This window comes from Ascaphus truei, chromosome 14, assembly GCF_040206685.1.
Source record: "Ascaphus truei isolate aAscTru1 chromosome 14, aAscTru1.hap1, whole genome shotgun sequence".
Classification (NCBI taxonomy): Eukaryota; Metazoa; Chordata; class Amphibia; order Anura; family Ascaphidae; genus Ascaphus; species Ascaphus truei.
The window spans coordinates 53,847,862-53,873,296 of record NC_134496.1 but is presented as its reverse complement, the minus strand read 5'-3'; the positions used below and the strand labels follow the sequence as shown (position 1 = coordinate 53,873,296).

Below are 25,435 nucleotides of genomic sequence, written 5' to 3'. Positions count from 1 at the left end.
TTGTAATGCAAATAGAAATTTTAATGTGAAGCACGGTGTATATTACTGTTTGTTATCAGGAAACATTTCTAAATAAAAAAATCTTAGAGTATAAAAATCAGATTAGGACAGAATACATAGAACAAGATTGTATGTTTTACGCAAATACTCTTTAATTGATTAACATAACATTTGTATAGCAAGTTTAAAGTAATAATGTGCATGGCTGGAGCGTTACTTTGAGACTTCTGTTGTAAGGGTGCCACTTAGTGTCCATTATAAAAGCAATTTATCAAAATCTTTAGCCCGTTTCCTATGCAGATGCTAGGATCCCACTCTGTTGCCGATGAATATGCAAAGGAAAATCGCTAGGCTACTTCTAGAAAAAGGTCTTTGGTATTAGGGTTTATCTTTGGATTAATCAGTCTATAATGAGGTCTGTAGTGCTACACAAGACGTATCCCATGCATGGTTACTGTGTGTCCAGTGACGTGTTAGGAGCGATGCCTCAGGCATACTGTACACATCTGTGTGAAATGAATAAGACCTTGATACACTGTACTCTAACACTGTATAACCTCCTTGAGTGGTGGATTTTAATAAAAGATTTTGCTAAAGAAATAAGAGAAAATCTTGTTCGCTATGGCACAGAGCAGAATAATGGCTGCACAGCTCATTCACACGTCACAATCTTAATGTGAAACTTCAGGCACAAAGGATTCTGGGTACACGGATGCAAATGGGTACACAAGATCTACACCAGGGAGTGGCAAACTCCAGTCCTCACGGGCCACTGACAGGTCAGGTGTTCAGGATATCCCTGCTTCAGCACACATGGTGCAGTTGTTGACGGAGCCACTGGTTGAGCCACCTGTGCTGAAGCCGGGATATCCTGAACACCTGACCTGTTAGTGGCCCTTGAGGACTGGAATTGGCTACGTTAACTCACAAATCCCTTTCCGGGGAGGGACTCCATTGGTTTTAAACTTTAAATGGGAGCGAATGTGCGATAGCAACAAGCTATTCACAAGAAAGGGCGTCTCCTCTACAATCAGCCACAACCAAACTGCAGCTAGCTGAACTGCTTCTCTCAGGAGGGAGTCAGATGCTCCGAGGATTATTAACCTGCAATCGTGCTGATCGGGGCATTATTGCACAGAGACCCTTACTAAAGTAAAGGAAGATCCCGTGCGGCACTATTGCAGTTTATTGAATGACTCCTAGTGCTATTGGTTCTGCAACAGAGATGAAGTCATCACGTTAATAAGAGTTTTTATAGCATGGCAACTCGGAGAACATGTTCTTCAGAACACGCACATGGGAAGGCAAACAGAAGCTTCCTGGAAGAGTTCTGTCCACATTACAGTGTTCAGTACCAGTGTAACGCCCCGTGGGATGGAGGCCTCAGCTCTGAATGGGCTGCAGTCATTTTATTCTGGAAGAGGTTGTGATGCCAAAAATCCAAACAATGCAGAACTAGAACTGATACGAGTGTTTAAACTGCTCAGATTTCTTGCTGTAGATACAGAATTTTAACGCTGCTCCCGGGATTATTTTGTGGAGGACGGTAAAAGGCATAATCGGTATACTGTAGCTAGAGGAGCATTTACACGTAAAAACAGCTGTAAATATTTAGGAGGTTTTTTTTTTGCAATGCAACTATACTGAAAATACATTTCTTTATTGACAATGAATATCCTATCACCGAGTTTATTACTTATAGAACAGTACAGGGGTTACATTCCAACCTTAGTGCCACTACAGCCACCATATACCTATCAAAGCCCAGTGACGGTCACACTATACAAGGACCAAAACAGACATAGCCGAATGCAAACCTCATACCATTGAACCTGCCCAGAGAGATCCCCACCAGGGCGGAGCCCTGAGTTACTAGAACAGATCCCGCGCAAACATCAGACATAATACCTACAGATACTGGGGAGGCAGGCTGTGAAATGCACGGTATGTGGCGAGAATGGAACGAAATATGACATTGTAAAACTACGGCTGGTGTGAGTTTCCATTGTGACCCAAAAGGCGACGTTAAAATCTTTCAAAGGTGTAGTGTAAAGATGCACAGTATTCGTCTTCGTGAAAACGACGTTCGTTCACAGGTTGTGATACACTTCACAGAGTTCTGGTTACACATAATTTGCATATGACTCGTTGTAATAATTAGCTTCAGACTCTCTCCTGAAGTCTGTACTAACATGTAAACGAGAGAATTGGGCGGTCCTCAAAGTTTGCATGTGAACTGCATGTAGAACGGACGCGTTTACCCCAATACCCCTTTAATAGAGGTATCTATAGCAGTGTTAAAATGTATCACTATCTGAAGAAAACCTGATTGGTCCACAGTGTCCTAAATCAGGGGTGAGCCCACGGGATGGGCTGCGACCCTCCTTGGTGTGGAGACGCTCTCTGGCGAGTGAGCGTGAGGGAAGGCAGGCGAGCGAGGGGGGAAGGCAGGCGAGCGAGGGGGGAAGGCGGGCGAAGGCAGGCGAGCGAGGGGGGAAGGCGGGCGAAGGCAGGGCGAGCAAGCGGGAAGGCAGGGACAGCAAGCGAGGGGGAAGGCAGGGCGAGCGAGCGAGGGGGAAAGCGAGCGGGCGAGGGGGAAGGCGGGCCAAGCGAGCGAGGGGGGAAGGTGGGGCGAGGGGAGAATTAAGAGAGAGTGAGGAGGGTTGGAGAGATACCCATGGGGAGAAGCTGGTGAGGAGGGTTGGAGAGACACCGGTGGGGAGAAGCTGGTGAGGAGGGTTGGAAAGATACCGGTGGGGAGAAGCTGGTGAGGAGGGTTGGAGAGATACCGGTGGGGAGAAGCTGGTGAGGAGGGTTGGAGAGATACCGTGGGGAGAAGCTGGTGAGGAGGGTTGGAGAGATACCGGTGGGGAGAAGCTGATGAGGAGGGTTGGAGAGATACCGGTGGGGAGAAGCTGATGAGGAGGGTTGGAGATATACCGGTGGGAGAAGCTGGTGAGGAGGGTTGGAGAGATACCGGTGGGGAGAAGCTGGTGAGGAGGGGAGCGGACCACAGACTTAATGTAGATTCTATATTTAGTATGTGGCCCGTGAAGCTTACTCTCCAGCCAAAATAATTGCCCAGCCCTGTTCTAAATCAAGCCGCACAGGAATAAAACAAACCAGCCCTTGAATGGAAAGATCTGCCAGTAATACAACAATTTGTTTTTCTGGTGCTTGCTGTTTTCCAAAGAGATGAACCATGGACACGCACTGCATTTCTAATTGAGATTGTTCAAAAACAAATTCCGGGAACTTTCAGCCACATCCCCTATAAACCGGTTATTATATGGACATTGCAGAGTTTATCCAGTGATGGCCCTGGGCCATTGGCAGCTGAATATTGTAAGTATGAATGGGTAACAAGACAGGCCATAGCTACACGCAGAGAATCCCAGGGAAGTTTCCTATTAGAAATCGTTCATCCCTTCTAAAGATATATATATATATTCACTTTCAGTAATGTTTTTGTGCTTCGAAACAAGAAATTTGGCCACGCTTGCATGTCAAGCATGATTTTAGTGAATAGAAAATTACATTATACTTTACTTTTAAGGCAACACACATGCAATACAGTTTGAAACCGGAGCTCATTGTTACTGGAACATTGTTTGAGGCTCACATTGACCTGCAAATCTTTCCCTTCCCTCCACATTCTAGGGCAGGGGTGAGCAACTCCCGTCCTCAAGGGCCACCAACAGCTCAGGTTTTCATGATATCCCTGCTCCAGCACAGGTGGCTCAATCAGTGGCTCAGTTGAAGACTGCACCACCTGTGCTGAAGCAGGGATATCCTGAAACCCTGACCTTGCGGACTAGAGTTTCCCACCCCTGCTCTAAGGGGCACTTTGATTAAGCTATAAAGTGGCTGCAGGTGCTTTAATTGTAATTTTTATTTACTCCTTTTAAGAGCATTTGAAGAAGTGTTCTCCACTGTACTGCTGAAGAGTAGGAATGGTTCAACCAGTCCCTACAACCCCTGGAGGTTCTTAGTAGCGATATGGATTTAACATGTCCGCTACCAGAGGAGTCGGAAACTCATTGCAGATAATGCTTTTAAAGAAGCTCTAGCAGTTAAGGTGTTAAATTAGATTTAACTATTCGAGGGACGTCTAATCTAACGTGCAGCTATAGTACCCAGTGGCTGCTGGAGAAAGGCAGCAATAAAGCAGTGTATATGGCCCCAGTCTAAATCCAAGAACTGCTCAGCACTGCAAACTTTCAATGACCTACTAGAGTTACTATGATCATTTTGCTACAAATATGTCTGGATCACAGCCCAAACATTGGGACTCTGTGACTCCGTAACGACAGTATGTCACTTTAAGGCATGTAGCTGGCATTGCATATCTCCGGATCACAGAGCCACAACAAGACTCGTCCATAATCTAGAGCGCTACATCGTGTTACTTTGTGCTCTTGTGAACAGGTGAGTGTCTGTGCTTGCATATTTCCAAACCGCATACCATTGATAAAGAGCATTTAAAAATAACCAACCACGTATGTAATTGCCATCACCAGCAGGAGCAGCAAAATAGTGTGCTATATAAAGGAACAAAGCCATACAAGGGAGAAATGACAGAGCAAGAAACAGCCGATCCCGGGGAAAACCTTCCTCCCCTCCTGAAATTCTACCTGCTGCTCAATATATTCATACAGTACATGAAATCCCCATCTCCATATAATCCCAACTCTCAGGTCTGCAGTGTTCTGCCAGCTATTCTCATACCAATGTTACGGATAGTCAGGAGAAGCGTTCTGCTCTGCAGAGGTTTCTAGTGATTAAAGGCATTAGGTGTAGCAGTGACTGCGGGCAGAAGTAATTATTAGCTTCGCTAATACGGATCATCAGGTCCTTGTTTGCCAACACACAGTTGACATTTTGTATTCCCACAAACTGTTCGCAGTGCAGCGTGTTACAATTTCAGGGTTGTCAATGATATGAATTGCTGCTTCAATTGCCCACAAATATGCATAAAGAAAAAAAGTGAACACAATCTTTGCATTTAACCCATTCTGAGCTAGAGGGCCACTGCAAGTCCCTCGTGAGCTAAAAGAGTTAAACAGGAAGAGCATTACAATCGTTAGTGCCGTGACTGAAGTTTGTCTGTAATAACTACAAATGCTGGCCTTCCTTTAGATGTGCCACGAGAAGAGGAGTCTAATGTAGATGAATATTATAAAGCCATATCCCTAAGACCATGTGATGATTACAGTTGGCCATGAGGTTGGTAGGCGTGAGAAGCATTGAGGTTGTTCCTGATGTTCAGGTGGAGGTGCTATTCATTCACAGGTCGGTGCTGGACTTGGCAGTGAGAGCCTGAATACGTGCAGAATTACAGGCCTTGCAGAGGATCTGTCCGTCCAGCGGGTAACAGCCTTGATTCTCCCCTTCAGAGAGGAGACTTCCGCAGTCCTATCAGAAGCAAAGCAAAGTGTTATTGTAAATTCTTCAAAGCCAGAGTGGTTCGATATAAAGCAGCACAAGAACACACTACTCTAGTACTGGTAATACGAACCTCACAGCGGTAACACTGCACATGGAAGTCACGATCCAAGGCTACAATACGGACCGTTTCTTCCTGGCCCGGAGCTGGCATGATGGGCTCCTTACACACAGAGCATCTCGGGGCAAACTTCCTAAAATGAGAGGAAACAATGACTTCATATTCAATTGTCACAACTTAAAAACCAGCACCACAATACTGCACAAAAACGGTTGCATGGGTTAAGACTTGTGTTGGCGTGTTCAGGAATAAAGGTGCTAAGATGGCTTCACAAGATGTGTTTACACATTACAAGCGTATCAGTGTCACATACTAAGTCACTTATTAAATGGCCACTCATCACACAGGCTGTTTTTTTTTTTTTTTTTTTTGTTCGATTGCTATTTTATGCTCATCTTCATGTGCAGAATGCAGGTGACTTCCAATGTGATGCTGGGTTTGCAGTCTCAGAATTCCTATACTGTGATTGGAGAATGGAGTTCCAGTGGGATCCTGCCCCAATGAGAGGAGGTTCTTATTGTGAGGATAAATTGCACTGACACACGGACTAAGAGGATGAAGTTATCTACACATTCCATAAAGTTAACTCTGACAAAGTATATGCACACGCCAACTGCATCAGCACACGCCAACTGCATCAGCACACACAACACCACACGCAAAACACACCCCTCGAGACTTCAGGACATTTAAAGGAAAACAAAGAGATCAAAGAGAGAAAACAAAGTCCTAGAAAAGTCTACCCATGCTACTCCGGATTTAAAATGTGCAGCCCTGGGATTAAATGGATCAGGCAGAACGTTTTTTCATTTCACTGGCAGCAAATAAAGATGTCTCTCTCTTATCCAAGAAACAGCAATTCAGTATTGTTGAACCCCATGCTTGTGCAACAGACAAAAAAAACCCAACAACCTGTATAGCAAGTCTTTAGAAAGCAGACACCGCTGATCCCATAACTGTTTGCACAGAATTCTCTGCCCTGTGTAAAATTAGCATTTGACTACACATGTATAACATTTTACAGAACACCCTTAACATTACTTCCCGGGGTGTGCTTGTTTCCTAGTGTGGATATGTTTGCTATATGTTGCTGGGATACCAATGTAATTTTTCGGAAGCGCGCGCGTTCCTACAAACAAAAGCAACATTCACAGGGAATTTTAGAATGTCACAATTTGCCAATACTCCAAGAAGTTACTTTGAGTTCCCCTGACTATTTTTAGTGCTTACATATACAGTACAAGCAGTATTTGCCAGAAGGAGCCACTAGCCTATGCAGAACCTCCCACAACACTGCGGTGTTACTTGTTCAGCACAAAGAACTGGACTCAATTTTATTGGGTTTTTCTATCACCATAAACAGGCTGTATTACCGACCAAACAAGAATTGCTGCGCTTCATACACAGTACTACAAAGCAGTCCCGAGGAACGGCAAAGTACTGTTACTTCAGAGCCTGAGGTTTACAAGAAGTGGAATAGATTTTATTGCAGTGGGTTAGATTTTTATTAGAAAAGGGAATTCTTTTCAGGAAGCCGGGGACTGTAGGCTGGGAATCCGGATTTCTGATGAGTATCAGAGTGGGCTACAGAAATAGGTGCTCATACCCCAAAAAACACAATTTCAACCCCAAGAACCCCATTCACACTGCCAGAGGGGTCACTTGTTTGCAATTTTATCCCAGGGTTAGTGGCATGCAGATTTTTGCTTTTTCATTTGCAATTGCTTTAGGAAAAAAAGGAGCTGATCTAAGGCTGGTATTTTACAGATATTCTGTGTCATCACATAATACTATTTTATTCTGCATTTCACTTTTTAACACGTTTTACCAGAGCCCCATTTGGTATTTTCTGCCCAGAACATATGCTCCGTTGCATAGGAGCAAACCCCACAGACTTCCTACAGAGGAGCCACACTGCGCTGCTCATTAAGATTCATCCTCGTTACTGTAGTACTCGGAGTGTGAGGAATATGCCAGCTTTGTATAACGGAGCTTTGTTCCTCATCGGTGATGTCAGATTTGGGAGATATTTTTTCAGTATCAGTCGGAAGCCATTTATATCACAGGCCCCCTAATGACATTGTGTCCTGCCATTTCTAGGACAAACCACGAAGATATAAACTTACAGATGTCAGTATTGATTTCTTGTAATTGAGGGGGTGTAATGTTCACAGACAGACGCAGGACTGTTGTGGTGTAATCCTAATTATCCGTTTCACTGTGCACATAACAATCAGACTACATGAACTATACAAAACCAGAGATGAGCGAGTTCATACGAACACTCCTTAAATTAAAGCACAAGGCTAATGTACCTAGTTCTAGAATATATATAGGTACCTTGTGTATATCTTTACTAATCCTAACTTTACTGTCCCTTTTGATTCTCAGGAAAACAGTGTGTGTAGAAACGATATATTTATTGGATAATTGATGTGTAGAACTGTAAAGCTATAAGTACTAAAATGTGCACCAACAGCAAAAAAAATCCAAACCGTTATTTAGCCAATAAAGATAGAATACTGTGCCCGCTGTTGCACTTTTCTTGCACTGTTTTTCAGAGAAGCATAAATGTCACCCAGGATACATTTGTTCAGCGGTTTCAATGATTCAGCATTCGGAGAAGAGTTACAATGTAGTTCCTAAAATACTGCTACACACCAACTCACCGCAATACGCTTCAGAAAGTATTAACTGAGGAGCATACTATACTACCTAGTTTGATGGTGAGAGGTAGAGGAAAATACAAAGAAATCTATTTTAACCGTCATTGAATCCGGATGATTTGCCCAAATCAGAAAATCAATCATGGAGTCCAGCACTCATACCCAATATCAACAGCATGAAGTACTTCAATTGACCTGTTATGAGTAGTATGGATGAGGCCTGTAATGAGTAGCATGGATGAGGCCTGTAATGAGTAGCATGGATGAGGCCAGTTATGAGTAGCATGGATGAGGCCAGTTATGAGTAGCATGGATGAGGCCTGTAATGAGTAGTATCGATGAGGCATGTTATTAGTAGTATGGATGAGGCATGTTATTAGTAGTATGGATGAGGCCTGTAATGAGTAGCATGGATGAGGCCAGTTAGGAGTAGCATGGATGAGGCCAGTTATGAGTAGCATGGATGAGGCCTGTTAGGAGTAGCATGGATGAGGCCTGTTATTAGTAGTATGGGTGAGGCCTGTGTGACAAAAAGCTTATATACTTCTAAAAAGAAATGGGAAGAAAAAAAATAATATAACATAAAACTGCTCATCTCTGTTTTGGTTTTCAGGTTTCCAACATTTTTTTTTATGGCGGTATTAAATACATTGAAAGAATCGTAAATATATCCTACTTATGGAAATCCTCAATGCAGTGAATGTGGCCAGAAGCGTCAACGGTGAAAGGAATCCCATCCAAGCTGCGGAAGCAGACCACGCAGGTGAAGCAGTGAGGGTGATATGCCTTTCCCGTCGCTCGTAGGATCCTCTCCATGATGGGTTTGGCACAGACATTGCACTGCTCCAGAGTGCGCTGCAAGGGAGACACAAAAAGGACACTGTAACAATAATCTTACAGCAGAGCAGCGGACATTATGAGGTCATTAATGAGCGTTCAGTGCTTCAAGATAATCACATCGCGACCCTTAGAATCCCAGCAAAGTGCTATTTGCAGTCAGAGGTTGAGCAAAATCCACCGCAATAGGAACCCAGTTCTCGTTTTCGCGAATATACTGTACGCATGCGCACACAAAGTCCATCTTTTGGTGTAAATTATTCATTTATTTTAAATGTATTAAACAGCAACCCAATCTGATCACTGTAATCACTTACATAGAGTACAATGATGGAGAACACAAATTGCTGCTTTTAAACAACTGCTCAAATCCGATCGTTAATCGACCATGACTATCGCCACAACTAAAAGTCTGCTGTACTGTATACTATTCCCCCCCATACCAGCACCTAAAGACCCATATAGTGTATTAGTCCAGTGCAGTATACTATACCATTGTGTATGCACATGCTAATTTCTTCGAAATCAAGGTACAAATGAGGCCATCTTGAAAACTCATGTACACCACGGACATACAATATTTCAGTTGGTTGGACAGAACGCTGGTTCGACCTTTTATTTACTGTACATATTTGACCAACAGTATAATGATCCCAGAACCGGAACCACAGAATTGCTCTGTAAATCCCCAAAACATATTACATGGAATATGAAACCATCTATCATTTGGCCTTTACATAGCCCTACAGAGTTTGTATAACTCAACGGATGATTCTGCGGATAATGGCCATGAATGGAATTTACCTGTTGGGCTGAAAACACTCACAATATGAATACATTTAGATTAAATACTTGCACTCTTGTCCAGTACTGAAGAGGTTAACTAGGTCATGAGCATGCTTCGCAGTACCACAGGAATTATGCTAGTAATCAGAACAGGATAATTCCAAGGAGACAAAGAAAATGATGAATGATGATAATTTGACTCTTCCATTTCGTGTTCAAAGAGGCTGAGGAGTGAATTCCAACGAAATGTTTTAAGCTTAAGTTTTATAATGGCCTCCATCTGTGAAATGTTCGGCTGGAATGCTGGTGATGTCTTCGCAGTTCGGGAGCAGGGAGAGGTGGGAAGATATGCATCAGAATTGTAGTAACCCAGAACTCTGAGATACCCAACATATGGTCAAAGAAAAAGGACACAAGTTACCAAAAAAGTGAAAAGAATTGGCACATTCGGTAAACATTTTAAAATGAGTTAAGGAAAGAGAAAAAAGTTTGCCACGGAGATGCTCAGCCTGCAATAATAGAATTAATACTGAATTCAACTATCAAATTGCTTTTAACAAAACATTTTATGCGATGTTCAGCAGGAGGTGCAGCCTTTGCTTTTCTAGGAATAGACAACCTTTTTAATTGTAAAATGTTTGTTTTACCACATTGCCATAGCAGAGGTCCTCAACACCTCCCAACAGGTCAGATATTCAGGATAGTCCAGCTTCAGCAAAAGTGGCCACTGATTGAGTAGAAGCAGGGATATCTTGGAAACCTGACGTGGTGGGGGAGGGGGGGGCTCGAGGACTGAAATTGAGAACCCTGCTGTAAGGGGTAACCACCTCTTCTGTGCCTGTTATCATCCCTGCATGAAAGGTTCTCATGTCCAGACAGTCTCGCAGTACTGAGCCCAATCGTAAGGATGTGAGGCTCCTGTTATTAAACCCATAATGGATTTTCAGAACCTGTACAAGATGGTCTGCTTGCATGGGGTTAAGGATAGGTTTGAGCCAGTCCTCCAGAAAGAACCCCTAAAAAGTGTTTCCCACCCCAAACAGGGGCCGTTGTGATATATACCCCCCTAAGTGATTTGAAGCTCCTTGTATCCAGTTTGTTGAGTTGGAAAAGCCAAACAAAAATCCTACTCATCTCTTTTTCCCTTCATCATGAGATGCCAAATAGTAACAGAGCTGCCTCAGGCATGCAGTCAGGCATCAAACTGACACCTCCAGCCCATGCTGAAATACAAAACACCCTTTCTGTTTTATGCCAGGACACACTGTACTTTAAAACAAGATGTACTATATTGCAGTGTATATGTATAATTCCCGGTAAAACAGTCCTTAAAAAATGGCAACAATTTTATGTATCTTTTTAGTTTATTAATGCCGTTTTATTTAAAAACATTGAGACAAAGATCATACGTAATACACAAGGATTTCCCAACACGTTAAGCATTTCTTTGCTGTACATAGAAAGGGACTGTCAGTTATTCTGTCCGTTAGATTGAATGTACAGAACACTCCCTGAGAAACAGCAGCAGCAGCATCTCTGCCCAGGCATACAGTGACATATACAGACAAACACCTTCTCTTTAGATTCTTCTGCAGAGTGTAGGAAGGAATGCCCCAGATCCCACTCTGCAGAGTGTAGGAAGGAACGCCCCAGATCCCACACACTGCAGAGTGTTGGAAGGAATGCCTCCGATCTCACACTGCAGAGTGTAGGAAGGAACGCCCCAGATCCCACACTCTGCAGAGTGTAGGAAGGAACGTATCAGATCTCACACTCTGCAGAGTGTAGGAAGGAACGTATCAGATCTCACACTCTGCAGAGTGTAGGAAGGAACACCCCAGATCTCACACTCTGCAGAGTGTAGGAAGGAACGCATCAGATGTCACACTCTGCAGAGTGTAGGAAGGAACGCCCCAGATCTCACACTCTGCAGAGTGTAGGAAGGAACGCCCCAGATCCCACACTCTGCGGAGTGTAGGAAGGAACGTATCAGATCTCACACTCTGCAGAGTGTAGGAAGGAACGCCCCAGATCTCACACTCTGCAGAGTGTAGGAAGGAACGCCCCAGATCTCACACTCTGCAGAGTGTAGGAAGGAACGCCTCCGATCTCACTCTGCAGAGTGTAGGAAGGAACGCCCCAGAACTCACACTCTGCAGACTGTAGGAAGGAACGCCCCAGATCTCACACTCTGCAGTGTAGGAAGGAACGCATCAGATCTCACACTCTGCAGAGTGTAGGAAGGAACGTATCAGATCTCACACTCTGCAGAGTGTAGGAAGGAACGCCCCCGATCTCACACTCTGCAGAGTGTAGGAAGGAACGCCCCAGATCTCACACTCTGCTGTCGCATATAATAGGGAATCAGACATATTATTCCAAAAGGACCAGTATGGCAAATATGAGTGAAATGACTGAGAAGTTTGGATAACAAGTAATCAATAGTCAATTTACCAATTGAGATTTAAAATTGCTTCAGGAAGAAGCCCTTGTCACTGCAGCAGCAGCAGTTTGCGCCGATTGATATTTTGTTAGTTTTCTTTGAGATCTTTTCTTGCAATGCTATTTGGAAAAAAATTGGATGCTACATTCAGGAGATATATTGCAAGTCCAGGATGTTAAAATGGAGCTTTCGGCGCAGCCCACCATCGTGGCTCTGGGGGTTCCACGGAGTTAAACTGTGCTGCTCCCGTTTTCACGGATTTCCGGGGTAGCGACTAAATTAACCCTTAAATCTCCTTGATGAGAACAATATGGTGGCTGGTCCCTCCTCTCCCCTCCCACCAAGCCCAACTTGTAGAGTAGGGGTGCTGGTCTGTTCAGGCCCTACCCAGTACTGGAGGGGGGTCCAGTAGTCCGAAACAAGAAGGTGGGTTTGACTTCCTACAATGCCTAACTTCTGGGTTCGGACCGCGGGGGGGCGGATCCCCGTCCACCACAGGACAGTCCCTGTTTCAACGCCTACCCTCTCGGTGGCCCTAGTTACCAAAAGCGACTTTGCGGCTTTTTATTGGTAACCTTGGCAGCCATATTTCAATTTGGTAATTTCTTGCAATTTAAAAAGGACCTTTCACCTGGGCAGCTGTGAGCGGCGCTGATAAGGTCCCCGGGATCCCCATAAGTTGTACGTTAAACGAAAATATTCATTCTGCGGTGACTGCGGCTTTAAGCAGATTCAGACAGGCCGGATAATCACGTTTATGGAACTGGACACACTGTATTTATTTTGGGTGCTGTGATAATTACTTGTGCAGTCATAGCACATTTAATAACAAACAAACCCCGGGTGTGCGCAGCGCACGGCGTTACCGTGGAGATGGATGTTACATGCTCCGATATTAATGGGGTTGAAATAAGACGCGGTCGCAAAGGCTGCGGGTTCCATTTCCAAAACCAGGACCCGTTTCCCTGCGTTTAGTTCTGACATGAAACAAACTGGTGTGTTTTCAAACACACGGTTCAATTAATGATGGTGGCGTGTGCGCTTAAAAAGAATCAACAGCAGCAACTTCATGAACGCGCCGCTCCTGTCCCGTATAACGCAGAGCTGCTCTGCTGCAGCGATCGTTAACGGAAATCACCTTCGGACGGAGATTGCTTATGGATTCTAAAACCCGCGACGCTGCGCCACCGCGCCACCGCGCAGCGACACACACTCTCACAAACACAATGTCAGACCTGTAGTGTTCAATTCAGAAATCGCACATAAAATGAATATGTTCTCCGACATGCGGCTTCCCGCTGGGTGCCGCAGGACACACCTTGTTTAACTGCTAACACTCCCCTTGCTGCATGGCACGATGACAAGTGCAAGAGTTTCCATCTCAGACTCTTCGGGGGTTATGATGCCTCTGGACAGTCTGTGAAAAAAGCTTTCATCTATAAAGCTAGCAAAATGAAGCGAAGTTCTCAACCTGTACACTACCAACACAGATCACAGACGCAGCATACATCAGAACTGTGTTTACATACGGCTGTCACTGAAACTGTACATGCTTCTATCAACCATGCGATCAGCGGCCAAAGCGCCGGAGACAGTCTCAGAAAACCCCAAGCACATGAACTAAAATCGCTTGATTCTCCCCCCCCCCCCCCCACCCCGCCCCCAAAGTGCTCACCCTACCCCTACTCAGAGCTCCAAGTAATAACGAGGTCACACACATTACGGAGGAAACGGCCACAGGAATTACTAACCAAGCAATAACCTTCATTTAAACCAGGGGTGGGTAACATATAAAATACTCGGGAGCCAGCGTTTTGTTACGAGCCGGGGGGTTTGCGCGGTGTTCTAGCTACCGCACTACCCTTCCCGTCGGCGGCTCTGCGTTACTGTGTGTGCATGTCAGTGCGTCTCTGTGACGCGCTGGAGTGCACACACAGCTGACTATTCTCGCCCAGAGAGTTCCCCCCTCTCTCCTCACTCACATACAATTGGCACACAGACAGGAGGGGGCAGTGGGACACCCTGTGTTAAGGTATGTGTTGCCAGGTACAGAGAGAGGCGTGTTCCTAGATACTTCATTCCACCTTTCAGGTCCTCAGCACGCACAAACGCCTCCCGGCGACGCCCGCTGGCGCACTAACGCCTCCCGGCGACGCCCGCTGGCACACTAACGCCTCCCGGCGACGCCCGCTGGCACACTAACGCCTCCCGGCGATGCCCGCTGGCGCACTAACGCCTCCCGGCGACTGCTCTGGGACACTTTTGCTCAGTTCTCATCAGTTTTATCCAGTTCCCTGCTCTTTATTTCAACGGTGACAACACGCACACAAACTGCCCGCCGGCGCACAAACTGCCCGTCGGCACACAAACTGCCCGCCGGCACACAAACTGCTCGCCTGCGCACGAACGTTTTAACCTCTCTTTGCAGGAACTTCTAGCCACAAAGCAGTTACAAGTGCAGTCCCTGTGAGCACCATAGAAAATAGAAATTAGCCTCTTTGTAACACGGACCTCCACACGGCTCTCTCTAACTGGACAGACACGGACCTCCACACGGCTCTCTCTAACTGGACAGACACGGACCTCCACACGGCTCTCTCTAACTGGACAGACACGGACCTCCACACGGCTCTCTAACTGGACAGACACGGACCTCCACACGGCTCTCTCTAACTGGACAGACACGGACCTCCACACGGCTCTCTCTAACTGGACAGACACGGACCTCCACACGGCTCTCTCTAACTGGACAGACACGGACCTCCACACGGCTCTCTCTAACTGGACAGACACGGACCTCCACACGGCTCTCTCTAACTGGACAGACACGGACCTCCACACGGCTCTCTCTAACTGGACAGACACGGACCTCCACACGCCTCTCTAACTGGACAGACACGGACCTCCACACGGCTCTCTAACTGGACAGACACAGACCTCCACACGGCTCTCTAACTGGACAGACACGGACCTCCACACGGCTCTCTCTAACTGGACAGACACGGACCTCCACACGGCTCTCTCTAACTGGACAGACACGGACCTCTCTAACTGGACAGACACGGACCTCCACACGGCTCTCTCTAACTGGACAGACACGGACCTCCACACGGCTCTCTCTAACTGGACAGGCACGGACCTCCACACGGCTCTCTAACTGGACAGACACGGACCTCCACACGGCTCTCTCTAACTGGACAGACACGGACCTCCACACGGCTCTCTCTAACTGGACAGACACGGACCTCCACACGGCTCTCTCTAACTGGACAGACACGGACCTCCACACGGCTCTCTCTAACTGGACAGACACGGACCTCCACACGGCTCTCTAACTGGACAGACACGGACCTCCACACGGCTCTCTCTAACTGGACAGACACGGACCTCCACACGGCTCTCTCTAACTGGACAGACACGGACCTCCACACGGCTCTCTCTAACTGGACAGACACGGACCTCTCTAACTGGACAGACACGGACCTCCACACGGCTCTCTCTAACTGGACAGACACGTCCTCCACACGGCTCTCTAACTGGACAGACACGGACCTCCACACGGCTCTCTCTAACTGGACAGACACGGACCTCCACACGGCTCTCTCTAACTGGACAGACACGGACCTCCACACGACTCTCTAACTGGACAGACACGGACCTCCACACGGCTCTCTCTAACTGGACAGACACGGACCTCCACACGGCTCTCTAACTGGACAGACACGGACCTCCACACGGCTCTCTCTAACTGGACAGACACGGACCTCCACACGGCTCTCTCTAACTGGACAGACACGGACCTCCACACGGCTCTCTCTAACTGGACAGACACGGACCTCTCTAACTGGACAGACACGGACCTCCACACGGCTCTCTCTAACTGGACAGACACGGACCTCCACACGGCTCTCTAAATGGACAGACACGGACCTCCACACGGCTCTCTCTAACTGGACAGACACGTCCTCCACACGGCTCTCTAACTGGACAGACACGGACCTCCACACGGCTCTCTCTAACTGGACAGACACGGACCTCCACACGGCTCTCTCTAACTGGACAGACACGGACCTCCACACGACTCTCTAACTGGACAGACACGGACCTCCACACGGCTCTCTCTAACTGGACAGACACGGACCTCCACACGGCTCTCTAACTGGACAGACACGGACCTCCACTCGGCTCTCTCTAACTGGACAGACACGGACCTCCACACGGCTCTCTCTAACTGGACAGACACAGACCTCCACATGGCTCTCTCTAACTGGACAGACACGGACCTCCACACGGCTCTCTCTAACTGGACAGACACGGACCTCTCTAACTGGACAGACACGGACCTCCACACGGCTCTCTAAATGGACAGACACGGACCTCCACACGGCTCTCTCTAACTGGACAGACACGTCCTCCACACGGCTCTCTAATTGGACAGACACGGACCTCCACACGGCTCTCTCTAACTGGACAGACACGGACCTCCACACGGCTCTCTAACTGGACAGACACGGCCCTCCACACGGCTCTCTCTAACTGGACAGACACGGACCTCCACACGACTCTCTAACTGGACAGACACGGACCTCCACACGGCTCTCTCTAACTGGACAGACACGGACCTCCACACGGCTCTCTAACTGGACAGACACGGACCTCCACACGGCTCTCTGGACAGACACGGACCTCCACACGGCTCTCTCTAACTGGACAGACACGGACCTCCACACGACTCTCTCTAACTGGACAGATACGGACCTCCACACGGCTCTCTCTAACTGGACAGACACGGACCTCCACACGGCTCTCTAACTGGACAGACACGGACCTCCACATGGCTCTCTAACTGGACAGACACGGACCTCCACACGGCTCTCTGGACAGACACGGACCTCCACTCGGCTCTCTCTAACTGGACAGACACGGACCTCCACACGGCTTCTAACTGGACAGACACGGACCTCCACACGACTCTCTAACTGGACAGACAATTAACAGTATTTTCACATTTACACCTGAAAGTCGAAAAGAAAACAGCGCACACAGCCCAGAATATATTAAATAAATGAAATCTAAAACAGATTTTGGATGTTACGGGACACTTAGTATCTTTAACTCACTGAAGAAAAGCCCCAAAGGAGAAAGCTCACAGAAAAGATTTACTCATTGAAATATTTACTTGTTGCTGTAATGTTTCTGCGCACGTCACATTTGGATCGCAAGCTTTCAAACCAAGGGAGGGACACTATGCCTGTTATGGCTGCGCGATCTAACAATAAACACAGAAAGTTCTTACTTTATCCTGGAACACATCGTAATCAAATTACAAGACATCTGTAAAAAGTACTGAAAGGAGTTCTTAAAGGTTAGAGACCTCCTCTAGCTGAAGATGAAACGTTCCTGGAATTACAGAAATCTCCATATGCTGCTAGGGGGGGGGGGGGGAGGAATTGGTTATCACCTGAGTTTTCCTCTTGGTTAATAGAGTGTAAAATACCAAACCTTGTTCTAGTTGCCCCTGGGTAACGATTAATTTTCCTGTAAGTCACAGCCAAAGTACATCATATACATAAAAAAACAAACCGCTTCAAAGCAGCTGCCAAGGCCTGCACGTGCTTTACATGCTCAGCATTTTTTTTGTTTTCTACCGTTTCTTGAAAAGAGAAAGTATTTTAATCGGCCTTGCTACGGATTTCCAGTTACAGAAGGCCGGACCATATTCGGCGATTACAGAAACATAGCGATTTGTACACGGCTGTCCTAAATGTGCAGTCTCCCTTTCAAAGTAGAGGTGTGTGTGTGGGTGTGTTTGAGGGGTCTGGGTGAGTGTGTTTGAGGGGTGTGGGTGTGTGGGGGTAGGGGGTGGTTGTTGGGGTGTGTGTGTGTGTAGGAGTGTGTTTGTGGGTGGGGGTGTGGGTGTGTTTGAGGGGTGTGGGTGTGTGTGGGTAGGGGGTGGTTGTTGGGGTGTGTGTGTGTGTAGGAGTGTGTTTGTGGGTGAGGGTGTGTGTGTTATGTGGGTGTGTGGGGGTAGGGGGTGGTTGTTGGGGTGTGTGTGTGTAGGAGTGTGTTTGTGGGTGAGGGTGTGTGTGTTATGTGGGTGTGTGGGTGTAGGGGGTGGTTGTTGGGGTGTGTGTGTGTAGGAGTGTGTTTGTGGGTGAGGGTGTGTGTGTTATGTGGGGGTGTTTGAGGGGTGTGGGGGTAGGGGGTGGTTGTTGGGGTGTGTGTGTGTAGGAGTGTGTTTGTGGGTGAGGGTGTGTGTGTTATGTGGGTGTGTGGGTGTAGGGGGTGGTTGTTGGGGTGTGTGTGTGTAGGAGTGTGTTTGTGGGTGAGGGTGTGTGTGTTATGTGGGGGTGTTTGAGGGGTGTGGGGGTAGGGGGTGGTTGTTGGGGTGTGTGTAGGGGTGTGGGTGTGTGTAGGGGGTTGTGTGGGTTATGTGGGGATATTTTTAGTTTGCTTTTAAGAATTCAGATTAGAGATTTAATGTCAATTAATTTTTCCAAAATGTAAAATGATATTCAGTTCAACACGAGCTTCCCGAGGGAGCAATCAGAACATGGATGGATGTCAGTGACATTGGTTTTTATTTGTTCACAAAATGGTATAATATATTCATTTGAATGTATTTAATATTGAATACGGGGCGTTTCTTGTTCTCGTTATGTGGTATAATGGTAACACCTAATGAAACATGGCTTCAGTCACATTTTAAGGAGCTTTGTAAATTGGTTCCCCAAATCCTTATTGCAAAAAGCACAATGACGAACCCCTCGGATTACACAGAACAGGCGGCGTTTGTACAGTATGGGGGCTCACACACTGCTGAGGGATATATACCAACATTGTTGCCGTCTTATAAAGCGGTTTGTGGAAAGTCCTAATGAGTCATTTCTCACGTCTGTAACAGTGATACACACGTAAAATCAGTCTCAAAACACTTTTAATAGGAATATTTTTCCAAAGTTAAAAAAAAAAAAAAAAACTTGGCAAATTCTCCCTTCTATTTTGTTGTATGTTGTTCTATATTGTCATATTTATCCTAAATGTCTCTCTTAGCGTCAAATGTAATGGCTGGATGACTGTTTTCCTCTTTTTCTTGGCCCGAGTACTGTGCTCCCATTTCTTCAAATAGCTGCATAAACTCCTACACGAAAATAAAATAGCATCCAGCTCCATTCTCTGCCTGTTTACAGGGGAGGAAGTTCTTTCCATCTGCCAAGTGTGAATTTTCCTTGGGTTCTGGCAGATCCCGGCTAGTAACACTGTATCCAGTAAACAGCTGTGTGACTCTGCAGAAAGAGGCTTGTGTTCGGTCACTTTCCCTCTGGTTGGAAAATAACATGTGCATCTCAGAGGAACACGGGAACGTTAAAAAGCAAATTACTTCCAAGGCAGACTTTCGGAGTTAGAAAAATTAAAATGTTATCAAAGTTATGAGAGCAGCAATAGGGGATTGAACCAGCAGGAGGGGGGACGCATAGGCACAGCCCAAAGAAACTATGCATTACATCAGATACTGTATATTGCAACCCAAACTATGTTATACAGCGCAGTGCCAAGGAATTCAGCCATGCAAGACTTGTTTTACAGGTGCAATCCCTTGCACTATATATTAAAAAACAGATTCTCTTTCCACGTCTCCTTTCGATAACAGTAAATAGGGGAAAAGGTGCAGTTCCACTTTTCGCCAAAAATCCCATTCTGGAACAACGCGCCTAAAAAGGCAGTCCCACGAAGCATGTAAACTTCACCGGCTTCCTCAGGAAGAGGTTACCGCTCAAACTATTTGACTTCATGAAGAAAAGAAAAAAATTATCCTCAATTTTAAACTCTGAAAGTATTCTCTTGTACTGTCACTATGATTTCTCTTAGGTACTGCAGCATGAAGATTCAGCCGAGTATACACGGTGTTTTGTGGGTTGATACATCTGCTGATCACATATAAATGATGCAGAATAGATGTATACATTCAGTACTGTTACATCTCAGACTGTTTCACATTAACCCGGTCACAGGTCACAGGTCACAGGTCACATTTTCACCTCCTCTAAATTAGCCATGAAAAATACTTTTCGCAGGAATAATACAGTATGTAGTGGCTAGGTCTTTACAAACATTTGGAAATGAATAAATCTTGCCTGTGCTTTCATCTCAACTATATAAAACCAGGGCTGAGTTAACATTTTTTCTTTAAATAAAAAACAACGCCAATTTTTAAGAATCAACTGAAAACATGTTATTTTTCCAAAGGCTTTTGATACTGTTGATCATGCTATCTTGCTTAACAAACTCCGGTGCTCTGGTATACGGAAGCATGCTTTAAACTGGTTTCATTCCTACCTATCAGGTAGATCCCAACATGTGTCCATCTCAGGCTCTAACTCCAACCCCCTGGATATCACCTGTGGTGTCCCACAAGGCTCTGTTCTGAGGCCCCTACTCTTCTCAGTGTTCATTAATGATCTTCCTACAGCTTGTAAGGAAGCCTCAATACACATGTATGCAGATGACACAATCTTATATGCACACAGCCATAGCCTCTCCGACCTTGAACACATACTTCAGTCTGACATTTTGAGATCTGAAAATTGGATTTCCCAAAACAAACTGTTTTTAAACACTGACAAAACTGTAACAATGGTATTTGGGACCAAGGCTAAATTTTTAAAGCGTCTAATGACGGAGTTCCAGATCAGAACCAACGCCAACACCACCCTAACTCCTGTTACTAGTTTTAAATACTTGGGCATATGGTTTGACTCCCATTTAACAATCGGGATGCACATAGATACCCTGACATCCAAAACCTATGCCAAACTAGGTGTACTTTACAGGAACAAATCCTCCCTAAGTCTGTTGGTCAGAAAACGTATCGCACAGCAGAAGCTAATACCAATTATCGACTATGGATACATAGTACACGGCTCGGCACCACAAACCCACCTTAGCAAACTCGACACCCTCTACAATTCAATTTGCCGTTTTGTTCTCCAATGCAACTACAACACACATCACTGCGAAATGCTCAAAGATTGGTCATTACTCGAGACTAGGCGCAAAGTTCATCTTTCCCGTCTTGCCTTCAAAAACTTTCTGGGCAAACTACAGAGCTATCTGAACAAGCTCCTCACCACATGCAGCACTTATATGAGATCTGACTCCAAAAGACTGTTTATGGTCCCAAGGTTCAGCAAAGTATCCGGCCGGTTCTTCTCCTTTTACCGTGCACCCCAAAACTGGAACAATCTACTGGAGACTCTCACAGCCGCCACCAGTTCTTTCAAAACTAAAGCGATCTCACATTTTAATCTTGTCTGCAACTGTTACATACGCCTATAATATATATATATATATATATATATCTCTAACTGTGCATGCTGTGTCTTGTATATATTGTATACCCTGCTCACTTATGTAACTGTATTTGTAATCTTAACTCTATGCCCAGGACATACTTGAAAACGAGAGGTAACTCTCACTGTGTTACTTCCTGGTAAAATATTTTATAAATAAATAAAATCCAAAACTACTGTATCATTCCATATATAACAAATGCGACCAGTTTAAAGAAAGAGGGGGTCCCAGCTTTAGCTTAGATCTTGCATTCTACTATAATAAAGTAAAGAAACTGCAAGATTCACAAAGCACAAACCGGCCCCTAACAGGTGGGTTATCCGATAGAAACCATTAGTATCTTGAGCTGCGATTACCAACAGGGGGTTAGGGAATCCCTAGGGGTTTGTGAGACGAGCACCCCCCAAAAAAATTCTGTGATGGCAGATCCCTGGTGGTTCCTGACCCCACGTGATGACTGTGCACTTATTAAGGCCCCAAACTAGGTAGGGGGGGGGGGGGGGCTTAGCAGGCACTTATAGCAGGAGCTTCCAAAGACGCTCCCCACAATGTTTTGCATCCACAGCAGCAAGGCATTGTGGGGCGTGACTTTGGAAACTCCTGCAATGATTGACAGCTATACCACCCATGCTTGTATGAAAGAAAGAAGTCCTCCAGTGCGAAGACGCGGGCTGGGTTTATGCGCTGGAGGACTTTCTTTCATACAAACTGTTTACTGAAGGGATTGGAATTACCTCCTGGGACTCGAGCAGCAGGATTCTGCATATATTGTAAATTTACATTTTTTATATTTATCCATTTCTGTAATTATCTTGCACCTCGGTTTGTTGGTTGGCGCTACTTTTTCTTCCCTTTTTTATACCACCCACGCTACCTGCACACACCGGGGGGGCAGTTTGGGGCCTTATTAAGCTCAGGACACGATACTGCCCCAGATCGGTCAGTTTTGCTAGTGATAGTCTAAGTAAGCAAAATTATGAATACATTTCTAACAATGGGTGAACAATGTAATAAAGGCTGTGAGGCCCCGATCCAGCGTGCAAATGCCACAATACATTTTACACAGAACGAAGGGGTTAATATTTGTTCACATTCCCAGCTGGTTGCTTAATTACTATGGGTGTTACATTACAGTACATCTGCCTGCGGCTATTCTTGTACTCTTAAGAAATAAAACTATTTACTGTCTATATCCACAGTAATACGCAAACTAACACTGCGAGCTGCTCGCGTCTGTTCTCCAGGTTTGACAGCTGAATTTGAAAACCTTCGATGAAATGCAGTGTGTAAAAGCGATCGCCTGCGCATGTTCCACGAGATTACTCTCCCTAGAGACGGGGAACGGAAACTTAAAGTAGTCTTGTTATTGTTCCCGGGGGTCGTTCTTAAAGACCACGGCTTGTTTGGTGCACAGATCCTCACGGTATCTGATGGAAAGGGAAAGCTCCCCAAAGTCAGCCGGAGCCGGGATAGTCCTGCTGAGCACGGTTCTGTAGAAAAGCTCAAACAGGACGGCAAGAACCGGGGACAAAATAAAGGACTTTTTAAAATGAGCAAAACTTTTTTTTTTCTCCAAATGAAGTGTCACAATTTATATTTTTTACAGTGTCCCCTGACTCGGTCTCAATCAATATTTTGCTGGCTCACAACCTCTTTGTAGCTTCATAGAAAGGGATAGAAGAAAATGGCCGCCAGCAACTTTGCGATGTTTGGCCATTGTGAGTAGCCCTAGCAGTTGGAAGCAGTCGTCCTCTGGCATCGTGTCATCTTTTTTTTTTTTTTTTTTTTTTTTTAAATAAAGCTAATTTTTGTTGGAGCTTAGAAATTCTGTCTAAGTACAAACAGTCCTTTTAAGGAACATTCCAGCGCACTTCTGCAATATCACGCTGGCACATTACGCCGCTGGGAGCTTTGTAGCCAGCAAGTCACAGTAAAAGTTAGAGGTCCGCCTAGGGCAGGGGTGGGAAAAATACGGCCCACGGAACCATTCTTTCCGGCCGCGAATGGTAGGGAACCCCTCTCTGCGTTACATGTCGGCAACCTCCGTAATCACCGCGCCGGTGGGCTTCCTCAGTCACTGTCGCATTAGTACTCGCACCTCATTCAGGGCTCCGGAACAGAATAGAAGGGGGAAGAGAGGGGTGAGAGAGACAAAGGGGGGAGAGAGAGACAGGGAAGAAGAGAGAGAGAGAGAGAAAAAGAGGGGGTGAGAGATAGGAGGGGGGAGAGAGAGGAGGAGAGAGACAGGAGGGGGTGAGAGAGAGAGGAGGGAGAAGAGAGAGGAGGGGGTGAAAGAGTGGGGGGAGGAAAGGGGAGAGAGAAGGGGGAGAAAGAAGGGGACAGAGAGAAAGGGTTGGGAGAGACAAAGGAGTAAGAGCAGTGGGGCATAGAGGGGAGATACACGTGAGAAGAAGAGTATGTGGGGGGGAAGCTGGTGAGGAGGAGAGCACGTGGGGAGGAGGAGAGCACGTCGGGGGGAGGGAGGCTGGTGAGGAGAGCACGAGGGGGGGGGAGGAGGATGGTGAGAAGTGTGTGGCCACTGACAGCCACCTTTGCTGAAGCAAGGATATCCTTAAAACCTGACCTGTTGGTGGCCCTTGAGGACTGGAGTTGCCCGCCCCTGCTCTAGGCAGACCTTTAACTTTGACCATTGCTGGCTACGACGCACACGCGGACGTTCTGTGGCTGCTTCACTTACAGCGCTGCGCATTAGGCAGATCTCTGTATGTAAATGATCTGTGTGCCAGGGCGGATTTAGTGATTCCATTCCGCATAACCTTTCCTAAAGGCAAATATTTCAAGGGAGATAACCAGTGAATCTTCAGCATCAAGTCACATTAACATAAACCAAATTACTTTGAATGAAGAATCTTATTAAAAAAAAAAATTATACATAAAGAAAAAGTAGGACTCCACATTTTCAAAACCGCAGCAAAACAATCAACGAAACAGAAAGTTCTTAGCAGTTCTTATTCACTTATAAAACAAAAGAAAAATAAATAAAATGGTAACATTTACCAGCCCTCTAAGGGCCAGAATGGCGAGGTTTGGTTAGCCGGCCTTTTGTGGCGTTAACGCCCGTTAATCACAGCGCAGTATTCAGCAAGGCAAATAAAGAGCCGATAACCAGAATTTACTCCCGGAAATAGCGCAGCGTTATTTTTAACAGCAGTTTTTCTAAATGATTAGCAAATTAGCTAATTAATGATATTAACCCCATATTCACTAAGCTCCATTACGCTTAATGCCCAACTCTGACGCTGCTTTTATCTAGAGCAGGACTGGCCAACTCCAGTCCTCAGGTGCCACCAACAGGTCAGGTTTTAAGGACTGGAGTTGGCCACCCGTGTTTTATATCCTGCCATTTTTACAAAAATCTGACAATTTCAAGCAATATATCCATCCGCAGACATTTTGCGAAGCACATTTGAAGACATTCATACATCTCTAGTTTGGTACATTGGTATATACAAGAGAAATAAGGCTGATCGTTTTATCTCACTAACAAATCTCAGCAGAACATCTAAACCCAAGTATGAAAAAATGGTGGTTTTGGGCACTCACCTACTAGATCGCTCACCCGACAAAGGGTTACCCCAAAACATTGTGCCTGTTATTGGAACATCCCTCAGCATTAATAAGTGTATTTTATTACTGCTGAGCAGGGTGCTGCAACTATGTCAGAGTGCTACAGGACTCAATGTTGTTTAGAATACCCCATAGAGAGGAAAACGTTAAGTCTTCATGTTAACCAAGAGTAGAATGGATTTTGGTTTCCTCTGATCTAAATGATGGGATGGAAGGCAGTGACAGTATAGCTGCAATAGGTGGAACTGATCTGGGAAT

At 45.8% G+C, this 25,435-nt stretch overlaps 1 protein-coding gene across 3 annotated transcripts in view; it reads right to left on the bottom strand.

Annotated features, from left to right (window-relative positions):
* Positions 1-25,435, bottom strand: part of LPP (LIM domain containing preferred translocation partner in lipoma) — a 243,942-nt gene continuing 218,507 nt past the window's right edge. For 2 of the 3 annotated variants that reach the window (XM_075571029.1, XM_075571030.1), the window contains 3 exons: positions 8,849-9,027; positions 5,519-5,639; positions 1-5,415 (listed from right to left, as the gene is read on the bottom strand). In XM_075571029.1, coding sequence (XP_075427144.1) covers positions 5,287-5,415; positions 5,519-5,639; positions 8,849-9,027 — 429 coding nt within the window. In that variant the 3' untranslated portion in view covers positions 1-5,286. Of the gene's footprint in view, positions 5,416-5,518; positions 5,640-8,848; positions 9,028-17,534; positions 17,554-25,435 lie in introns of those variants that run through there. The other variant, XM_075571031.1, reaches the window with a different exon arrangement.